Source organism: Anticarsia gemmatalis, chromosome 17, assembly GCF_050436995.1.
Source record: "Anticarsia gemmatalis isolate Benzon Research Colony breed Stoneville strain chromosome 17, ilAntGemm2 primary, whole genome shotgun sequence".
In the NCBI taxonomy this organism is placed as follows: Eukaryota; Metazoa; Arthropoda; class Insecta; order Lepidoptera; family Erebidae; genus Anticarsia; species Anticarsia gemmatalis.
Genome location: NC_134761.1, coordinates 10545925 through 10557360, shown reverse-complemented (window position 1 = coordinate 10557360; position 11436 = coordinate 10545925). Strand labels below are relative to the sequence as shown.

The following is an 11436-nucleotide window of genomic DNA, read 5'->3' as shown; positions in this document are numbered from 1 at the left end:
CTAAATTGGAGTACTATAGAGAATATGGAAAATCCTATGGCATCATAATTTACTACTGATTATAGTATTTCAAATTCAACGGATTTTTTCTCTTACCTACGGGCCACACTAGTCTTGCCAAGTTGCCATTGAAAAAATTATATCTATGGGCGCGGTTTTTCGAACTGTCATTAATGTCGAAATGGATATGTCATGTGTGTCACATCACATGTCACTTTAGTCTCTTATCAGTTTTAGTTGTAATAAATGTCGGTACAGATAGCTCGCGTATTTGCGTCCTCTATCCTAGCCCGAAAATAAAACAAAATCGAATGTGATTCGGGAAATAACTATTGTTTTCATTCTATTATCTTGGACTCTTTATTAATCACGGCCATAATAATATGTGTGACATCCTTTGCAATGTTTCCGTCGGATATAATATTTATAATATTTAACTCAGTAATAAAAGTGTACTTTCTATATGTGTGGTGAATGATTCATCCTGCCAAACTTTAATTGAATATTGAGTATAAATAAATTGTATGTGTACATACTTTACTCTGGCTGAATGCAAGATTGATCTTGTTTGTGTATCAACAATATAATTACTATCTGGTAACACTTCCGATTGAAGGGCCTTACACCTTTGTTCTTAAAAAAAATGATATTAAATTGGCACAAGTTTTGCACTAGTTTTTTTATTATCTGCTGTTAGAGATTAATTTGTAAAATTGTGTAAAAAAATATGGTGTAGTGTTTTTTTCGTGGTATTGTGAGAAAATTTGTAAAAATGAGGGCTAGAGTGTTGACTGTGTTGATGTGGAAGCATGGAGCCGTGAGGATACGCAAGTTTATCAACACGGCGGTGGACCTGGTGTCTCCGATTATGTTCTTCTTGTTGATATTCGCCATCAGAACTAGTATCAACCCACCACCTCCAAATGTATTCACCAATGTACAGGCTAATACTGTAAGTTTGATTACATTTTTTAGCTTTATCAATGACTAATACCTACCTTCTGCTAGTGACGTCTGCATTAAAATATTTCCCAGGGTAAAAAGCATCTTATGTGTAAATCTAGTGTTGTTGTGATAAACATTGTCTATACAACTAAGTTTCATTTAAATCCAATCAGCAGATTTTTCATAAAAGAGCTTGTTGGTTTTTCATATAAACAATTAACATACAGACATGCTCAATAACATTGCTTTATAATAGGAAAGAAGGTTATATATATGGGCATGGAAGAGAGTGGCTGACATCAAACTGGTTCATGTGCCATACAAAATGTGAAAGATATAAAACTAGCGGACCCGACAGACGTTGTCCTGTCTAATAAATAAAAAAACATTTGAAAAAAACATTGTCCAGGGGACAAAATTTTGAATCAAAACCATTCTCAGATCCCCTTGAACACACACAAAAAAATTCATCAAAATCGGTCCAGTTGTTGTCCAAGAGAAGTTCAGTGATCTTACAGAAGAATTATATATAAAGATAATGCACAGAAAGCTTCAAAAGTTGCTGAACAAAAATAACTTCAATGCTATACATATAAATAATGAATATGAATCATGTAGGTATATTGAACCTTCAGGAAAACAATTAAGATTGATTTTAATTGTTCATGCTGCCAATTATTGCTGCTTTTGTTCAAGTTAACCACTAAAAGTATAACTATGGTACAAAACTAATGTTTTTAAAATTATGATGAAAAAAATTTTGGAAAAAGAGTTGTTTAGCATCTTTTGTAGTGGAGGAGCTCGCAGCTAAGTTACAGCCGTACGTACCAATCTCTGAGGTTAAGCTATGCTTGCCGAGGTTGATCTGTGGTGGACCATATTATATATGCTGAGTTACCCCTTGTTTTGGTAGGCATCATTTTGGGTTTTTTTACATGTGACTTTTATATCAGTATAAATAATTATTCTTGTCTGATTACCACTAAACATTACAACTAATTAGATAATTAGGTACATAATCAGTTCTGTACAAATATGATTGGTACATACCTATTTATAATAACTATATTCTTACTATATTTATATTAAATTCATTGATTATCATAAAACTCTATAGTTCATTGACCTTAGATTGGCAATGATAGTATATTATAACATGTTATTATAAATTTGTAGTATATATTGCTTTCTAATGTTATAAATACCCTCACACTGAGAATCTGTCTAGTGGCCTTGATTTGTATTTACCTACTAATTTGGCAAATAAATTATTACCTATATTAAAGCTGTAGTTCTAATACTTCATTTAAGTATGTATAATACATATCAAAGTTCTCTTCAAAGTATTGCAGAAACTTTTATAATTGTGCCGGTAGCTGAACTTGACAATATAACTGCATTTTGACTGTATCATTCTTAAACAATTGGTGTGATGACAGTTGCAAAACTATCAATTAGAATGTCATAATGTCAGAGTAGAAACATCTAGAATCCACTTTCAACAGAGGCAAAGAGTAATTCGAACTTGTGAAATAACTGCTTATTTATAACCAATCATGTTTAAAAAGATTTTTAGAATGCATTTGCTGAATAAAAATACATAAAATTATATAAAACGAGAAGTTTAACAAACCTTACTGATTGAAACATATATTTAATTATCATAAATTGGGTAATCTTGAATACAAGTATGAATAAAATAGGTGAAATGAAACTTTTAGGCACAGCCTCTCTATAGAAGGGTTCCAAAAACTAAATTTAGGACCCAAGCAAATATAAGTAGATTTATTACCTAGGTATATCACAGCAACTGCCTAGTGACCTTCTTACTTGCTCAGCTGCTCATGAGACAAATACAACGCTCTAGTTCTCAGCTTGTTGTCACTATGCACTTATTTTGTATGTGTCTCCAATAACCATTCCCTTTGACCTAGGTACCCAAAGATTTTAGTAGACCTCTAAGATTTTTTAATGTATGTAATATGACTAGCTGACCCGTGGAACTTCGCTTGCGTCACATAAGAGAGCCATAATTTTTCCCGTTTTTGTAACATTTTTCACTGGTGCTCTGCTCCTTTTGGTCGTAGCGTGATGATATATAGCCTATAACCTTCCTCGACCTTAAATCGGACCAGTAGTTCCGGAGATTAGCGCGTTCAAACAAACAAACAAACGAGCAAACAATCAATCAAACAAACAAACAAACTCTTCAGCTTTATAATATTAGTATAGATGATAAAATGCGATTTTCAAATAAAAGTATGGTGATAGTAATGTTGGTTTATAGTCTGCCTACCCCTATGGGAACAAGTCATGATTTTATGTATACATGAGTATATATACTTAATTAGGTAAATCATACCTAATTAAATGCATTTTTTTTCTACCATGCACTGTGCATATGTCAACGTCAATTTGAAAGAAGCACAGTAAGAAAGGAAAAAAATGCACCGTGTTATTGATGTCTAATATATTGCAAGATACTGAACATGTTCTGTTTGTGTTGTTCATAGGAGGAGATCCAGATCGATGGCGGTGTTATCGAGTACCCTCGTCAAATTCTCTACCATCCAGACACGCCGCTCGCGGCCTCACTGATGGCCGAAGTTGCACTGAAGCTACAAAACCTTACGCGACTGACCAAATTCCCTGGTATGTATTCTTTAAAGAGAATGATAAACTAATTTGTTTCATTAACACATATATTATTTGACGTTTATTTCACGCCGTTGAATGTTACTCCTTCCTCGCATGTTCAATTTTTATTATGATATTTTCCCAACCCTCACTTGACTAGCGTGGTGGACTCACGGGCTAACCCCATCCTCATTAAGGGAGGAAAGTGAAATTAATTGGATTGTTTGATTTAAATTATTTTTATTTTAATCAATTTGTGAATGCTTAACGCTACTTTGAAATGAAAAACGTTATATTATATGAATCGTTCGCAGAGCCGTCCACACGTAGAATTCACGTTACATTACACGTTAAACTCGACCCGGCTATAAGCTCAAATCTGATTTACCCCCAGTTTCTCAGGTACATTTAGCGGTAGTTAATCTATTCAATAGCGTTTAAACTCATATAAAAAAAAACGCAATTGAATAGATAAACTACCTGTAGATGTACTCGGAAACCGGGCACTAATCGACTTCGAATAGGATGCTGACGGGAGTAACACCGCAAGTCGCCAAAGTTCCTTGTTCCATATTTGTAAGATCTTCGTATCGATTATGGCACTACGAAGTCACGAGAGTTAACAATATCAAGTATCGTGGCGCCAACAGTCTGCCCGATGTCTGGTTGCGTTTTGGCAATGCTCCAGATAATACGAACGTTTCGGTTGCGTATTTTACGTAAACAACGTAATGGACTTACATTTCCTTACTGAAGCTCGTGTAAAGACTAATGGAATGTACGGAGAGATATAATAGCGTATTAATAATAAGCGTATTTTGCAAGTTTAAACCATAATATTGTAATGTTTTATTCATTTTGTCGTAATATTCCTACCCCTAGATTGTTGACAGTTTTAAAAAAATATATTTAATAACTTAGTGCCAAGAAAGTATGATGAAATGGTAACTATTTCTCCAGTTAGGTTAAAACAGAAAGTATTAGGTACCTAATTCAAATTCCTCTATCCTATTAACAAATAATTTTTACGTAGTTAAAGTTTGACTGAAACTTTCAACTCAACTTTCAACTTTCAATTCTGACGGAATGACTTAAGGAAAACGAAAATTCATAAACACACTATAAACATATTTAAGTTAAAAAGCTACGATAATATGTTTTCTCTTTTTCATTTCGCTAAGGAGTGAAAGAACCAAAACAGTTTATAACAAGCCTTTCATAACTTCATATATTTTTATGAATAAGAGGGTGTCTGTTTACTAAATATTTTTGAAATGTCGTGATTGAGTTGCAAAATTTCATCCAAACATCCGTTTACCCATTATATTATTAGTACAGATTTATCATGATTTGTTTCCTGGTTTATTTATTCAAAACATATATATGGAATTTCCGTTTAAAATAATGTACTTATAACAATTACCTAATCGGGTTGATAACCGGTAAACCGTATTTTCGGTGTTTTCCGGCGACCGACGGGGGAGAGATCTATCCGTTTGTTATTTATCCAATGAAATAAATACTTTAGCCAGCAAATGGTCCAGGATGTTATGTGATATTGTGCTTTATCTAGTTTAGATTACACTTATGATAGGGTATAACATCCGATGCGTTTTTACAATTTTATTGACCAGGTGGCTTACTCCCAACAGGATTTAATTAAAGATTGATCGAGTACTATCCGACCTAATGTCAAATCGTTTTCTTAAATTACAAACTAGCGTATGTTTAAATACTGTTTTTAAGTGAAAATAGTGTGAATCATACAATCCATTTTGTTACATTTTAATTCGGCGAAATTTCTTCGTTCAATTATGCGCTAGTTTATAATTTAAGAGTATGATATGACGTAAGCTCAAATCTGACCCAATCTATTTCAAATGAAAGGCGCTCATATCCAGGCGTACTCACCGGTCGGCGGTTGGTAAACGAACTGTGTGATAAGCGACCGTTGGCGCGGTCATTCCATAAATGGATGACCGCACAGTAGTATTCGAACTGAGCCTGTTCGTGCTTCGGAGCGTAGGTACGCTAAGGGCCTACACACAATACGGCGTTGCGGCGCCGCGCCGCCGGTTTTGGCGGCGCTGCCTGCCGCTTCCTAGAATTTTGCGTTCTGCAACGCGCCGCACAGTCCTGGCTGACACACGTCTTTCACCATTCACGAAATACAGAATAATGGTCACTCCATAGTACAGTAGCGGAACGCTTCGTTTCGCGGCACCGCAACGCAACGCTGAACGGCGCGTTGCGTTGCGGCGCGGCGCCGCAACTCTGTTTTGTGTGTAGGCCCTTAAAGTCGATCCCGGTTGTTGTCAATCAAGATAACTGTCGTTAAGCCATGTCAAAGGCCCTTCGGGCGGCTTAAGAGACTTTGACACTGTGTTGACCACTAACAATACGATGGAATGAATTCGATCCTGTCGAGAGTAAGCCACCGAGAGTTAGTGACCAAGGTTCTGGTGATGAGCAGAAGCGAGAGTGACGTCACTATTCATATTTACTTATTTATAATCTTTATTTTATTTAGAGAGAATCACTGTTCATATAAAAAACTTAAAACTGTATGTAATATGTATACAAAATGATTCACGCAGATATACCATTGTTCAACTAGCAGTACAATTGTTCTAATTTTGATTGCGGAAGGATAAAATATAAATATGAGTTAGTAATTACCTTAATTAATACAATCAATGCATTGTTTAATCATACTTAATAATGTTTGAATCGCTTTGATTCACGGTTTAACTAACTCAAGAGGATAGGGCATGTCATTGTCACCTCGCCCCCATAACCGTAGCGTCGCTTGTGGTGGGTTCGAATCCCACCCAGGACAAATATTTGTGTGATGAGCACGAGTATCTGTTCTGAGCCTAGTTGTCAATTTATCCAAATAAGTATGTATTTTAAAAGTATATGTATAAGTATATTTTCAGTAATTTGGTTACCAAAAGTAACCTGCTTAGTTTGGAATCAAATTCGTGTGTAAGTTGTCCAATAAATAAATAAATAAAATAAATAATAAATTTAACCCATTAATGTCCCACTGCTGGGCAAGGGTTTCCTCCAGTCATGAGGGAGGGGTTAGGCCTTGAGTTCACCACGCTGGCCAAGTGCGGGTTGGGGACTTTGCATGCCCTCAATAAATGTGTGAAACAAATTTTTTGCCATGCAAGGTTTCCTCACGATGTTTTCCTTCACCATTGGAACAAGTGATAATTATTTCTAATACACACATAATAAGATAAAATTCTAATAAGTATAATATTGTTTGTTTGTTGAACAGATGTAGGTGATCAAGGGTACTACGCGTACACGGATGATGATCAGCTGGTTAACTTCACGACTAGACTCAAGAGACAGGAAGGGGCTGTCATCATATTTCACGTGAGTACATAAATGGCGGAAAAATTGTGGTTTTTTTGGTATATTCCCAGTTGCCCCCTCTACTGGGAATTTTCTTCCTACTTTTATGCCCAGTTGTCACCTCGGGGGACAGTGTTAGTTATATTCCCAGATGTCCCCTCCATCTGGGAATATACCGTTTTTTAATCTACTAGGAGAGGTGAGGAGCCTAGACCATTTCTTTGACCAAAGTTATTACCCAGTCCATTGTAGCACCATCATTATATAACCTAATTAGTACTAGATTGTAGTTATAGATTTTTAGGTTGGCCTTAATTATTTGGCTGCAGCTTATTTTATTAAACTAAAAAAAAGCAATTAAGAAACCAAATTTTATCATCTGTTTTTATGTTTTAGTTCAGCGTTTAGTATGTCGGATCTTCACGTCTATAAAACAAATGCTTGAAAGTTAAAGGTCCTAACCTTTAATTTTTAACAGCGGTTATGACCCGTTGCATTATAATATTATGTGTACAAGTCGCGAGAGTTTAAATCGTTGAATAATAAGTAAAGTAATAACTATTTGTTTTATTTGCACAGGACCTGAAGGGAGAAGATTTTCCTGACAGGTTGAACTACACCATACGCATGAAGGAGAACTTCTATACAGACACTTACGAGACCAGGGACAGCGCACCGGGACCACATCAGATGTTCGGTAAGTATTTATTCATTGTCCATTTATAGACCAACTAGCTCTTACCCGCTACTCCGTCCGCCACCTAAATTTACCCATGGAAATGCGTCATTTTCCCGGGGTAAAAAGTAGCCTATGTCTTTTCTCGGGGATCAAAATATCTCCATACTAAATTTCATGCAAATTGGTTCAGTAGTTTAGACGTGATTGAGTAAGAGACAGACAGACAGAGTTACTTTCACATTTATAATATTAAGTATGGATTAGTAAGTATAATATTAGTATGGACAGGCGAGGAGAGAGCCTTGGCATGCACTGTTTGTATTCTATTTTTCTTGGAATGATATAATATAATATTGTAGCGAGTTTTAAACGCGACTGAAAATAAAAGATGAGGATACCTTATTTGCTGAAGTACCGACAATTTCGAACAATATTAACTCAGTGGTATCCAAGTGAGGGTAGGCGTGGAAATTCGGAAACAAGGAGACGACGCTTGGCAGCCTCATTAGTCATGTCATCATTAGTTCGTGACCACGGTCGATGTAATTCGATCGATACGTCTGGTGAACAAATGTGTTTTCTTTAATATTGTGAATCGCATTTAAGACCCGTTACATTATAACATTACGTGAATAAAAGAAGGCAGAAACCAAAGTACACTTGGTCCGTTGGTTACAAACTTGTCTTGTCGAAGTCACATCCATAGATCTTCTCATACAGGCACGCCAGTTGCGAGTACGACTACTATAGTCCTCAATGTTTCTAAATGATATTAAATTCGACTGTTACAAAACAACAAAATAATAGGCAATCGACAGTTGCCTATTTAAATAAATTTACTAAATTTACTAGGTTAAATTTACTAGGTAACTACTACAATTTACAAATAACGGTGGGCATATAGGACTTTGCGGTTTTCCGCATATAACTATGTATAGTCAGTAGAAATCCATTTTGGACAACACAATACATTTAAGGTATAATTTTAACTGCATGCTACTTGCGGCATTTACTTTGGTTTATTTCCAGCCCTAAATTAATTTTAAAAAGCCTATTAAGTCAAAATACCATTCATGTAATTCATGTTTGTACTTATACGCCATACTAATACATTATTCAGAAACTTGCGTCGAAGGTACAACAAGCCATTAATTTGAAAGAAATGCCGAATTTAGGCCACTCACTTACCTTCGGAAGTCGAGGTTCAGAAAAGAAAAGCTAAATGGAAAAGTGGCGAAGATGAAAGGGTTTTTACAAAGTCTATAGTACTGTAAACAAATAGCACATCCATACTTTTGTAGTAATATTATAAATGCGAAAGTATCTCTGTCTGTCTGTCTGTTTGTCTGTTTGTTACCCAATCACGCCTAAACTACGGAACCAATTTGCATGAAATTTGGTATGGAGATATTTTGATACCCGAGAAAAGACAAGCAAATTTTTTTACCCCTGCAAAATGACGCATACTGGGAAAATTAAGGTGGCGGACGAAGTCGCGGGTAAAAGCTAGTAATTAAAATTATATATTTGTTAACCAAACGGGGATTCCCCTCGAATGATGCACGAGTAGCGTCTTGATTCGTCGCCAATATCCGGGAATTCCCCTACTCGCTTCTGAAATAATCTGTATGCGCATTACACCGAGAGTTCTCATTCACGATCTATTTTTAGATTTTGTGAGATAAATAAAAGTTATTGAAGATATTTTAATACAAACTCTGCGGCATTAAGTTTTCATTATATTTCGCGATAGTAAACAGCTTTTTAATAGTAAAATGTGTTTGAAAATAAGTAATTTTTAAGCAGAGATTAACTGTTTGTAATTTTGTATGCAAATAATTATGAGTTACCTATTATGCTATTGAGAATCAACACTTTTATTTAGTACATAATCTTTTTTGTAAACAAATTATCTTCTTTGTGTCACAGTCATCTATTGTTGGAATATTTGTATGTAGTATTTTGACTATGGCGGTCTTGTGTTCGAATCCTGTGCCAGTTATGAATATTATCCAATCTTCTGTCAAGTTGTCAATGTTTGTCTGGAAATTGTATTGGGAAGAGTATCTATTACTTGATTCTATTGTATGTTTGTCCTGCAGGTATCGACTACCACGAGTTCATGAGACTGCAGTGGGCCGTGGACAGCAGTTTCATCAAGAAGAAGTTGAAGGATGATGTTAATACGGTGAGTCTTTTTATCAATTACTCGCTCTTGCCCGCGAATCCGGTCCCTTAGGCTATAGATCTATCGCTTATTAGCCGCATAGCCCCGTGGTATTACCGGAATGAAATTCTACTTATACTATAAATACGATTTCTTTTAAGTATGGATGGATGTTTATAAAAATATATAATTATGTTCATAGAAATACACTTATGACTCTTCGAAGCTACGTGTGTAAGTATTAGAAATGATTGTCACTCGTTTGAAGGAAAACATCGCGATGCAACCTTGCATGCTTGAGACTCAGTTCTTGAAAGTCCCCAACCCATACTTGGCCAGCGTGGTGGACTCAAGGTCTGAACCCGCCCTCAATACGGGAGAAGATCTTTGCCCAGCAGTAGGACAGTGACGGGTTCCTTTATTTATTTTTAGTACTTAAAAATATTTTACATAAATAGTATACTTACTTCAATACTAAGTAATACTCTTATCGTGGTTTCCTTGCGGCTAGTGAACCGCGCCGTGATAATGTAGCCACATAAAGTGGTGACTTGCAATACAAAACAATACTGTTTGTATAGAACAGGACACTCACTCACAATGGCGTGGCGTATTGTGATTATTGTGAACAAACGCGATTAGCTTTGGTTGTCTCCGTGATGGAAGGATCCCTAACGTTGAATAATGTCCTCCTAGCCGATATACGGCTACGGCGGTGAGTTTCATTGAAACTGGCCATCTGTGCAGGACTTTGTTTATAGTGTCCAAGTTTGTGCACAATTCACAGGTACACTCTCTATTCTATCACTCTCATAGTCTGGTGGGACGGATAACCGACACGACCAGTGAGAGGTCAGGCGTTAAATAATATGGAATAAACGTCATCGCGCTTTATAGTATTAATTTATCGTATGGTTAGTGCCTGGTCATTGGTCAATCTGGGGTGAAAGTCGTTCAAACCACGAAGGCCTTTGATATATGGCTCGTTTGTCGTATGGTTAGTGGTCAACCTAGTGTCAAAGTTGTTCAAGACGCCCGAGAGGCCTTTGACATGGCTTAACGACTGTTATCTTAGTAGACAACAGCCGCGACCGACTTTTTACGTGCCCTCCAAAGCACGGAGACGCTCAGCTCAAATACCACTATGCGGTCACCCATCTATAGAATGACCGCGCCAAAGGTTGCTTAACCCACAGATCGTGTACTGACCGGTGAGCGCTGGCTATGGGTGCCTCAATATGCATATCAATATGCGCATATGGCTTTACGACTTTCATCTTAACTTGTAACAACCGGGACCGACCATTTACATTATGCCCTCCAAAGCACAGAGACGCTTAGCCACAGATTCATAAATAATTAGTTAGCTTAAATATCGTTCTCAAAGATCTGCGAGGCACGGAGGTCCACAACCTCAACTTCCTTGCTAAGTGCAGCCACTGAGAAATTCATTACAGAAAATCTCAGACATTTTTGACCCGACCTGGATGCTGTAAGCCTGCTATAATTTACCGCCAATACAAAAGGTAGAACCTTTGATCGCTAAGTAGTCTATTTTTTAGGGTTCCGTACCCAAAGGGCAAAACGGGACCCTATTACTAAGCCTCCGCTGTCTGTCTGTGTGTCTGTCTGTCTCCAG

The 11436-nt window shown here is 36.5% G+C and overlaps 1 protein-coding gene across 2 annotated transcripts in view; it reads left to right on the top strand.

Moving 5' to 3' along the window:
- The first annotated feature begins 227 nt into the window (after positions 1-227).
- Positions 228-11436, top strand: part of LOC142979700 (phospholipid-transporting ATPase ABCA3-like) — a 46493-nt gene continuing 35284 nt past the window's right edge. For both annotated transcript variants that reach the window (XM_076124787.1, XM_076124786.1), the window contains exons 1-5: positions 228-952; positions 3459-3597; positions 6872-6972; positions 7531-7648; positions 9733-9818. In XM_076124787.1, the coding sequence (XP_075980902.1) occupies positions 773-952; positions 3459-3597; positions 6872-6972; positions 7531-7648; positions 9733-9818 (624 nt within the window). In that variant the 5' untranslated portion in view covers positions 228-772. The remainder of the gene's footprint in view (positions 953-3458; positions 3598-6871; positions 6973-7530; positions 7649-9732; positions 9819-11436) is intronic.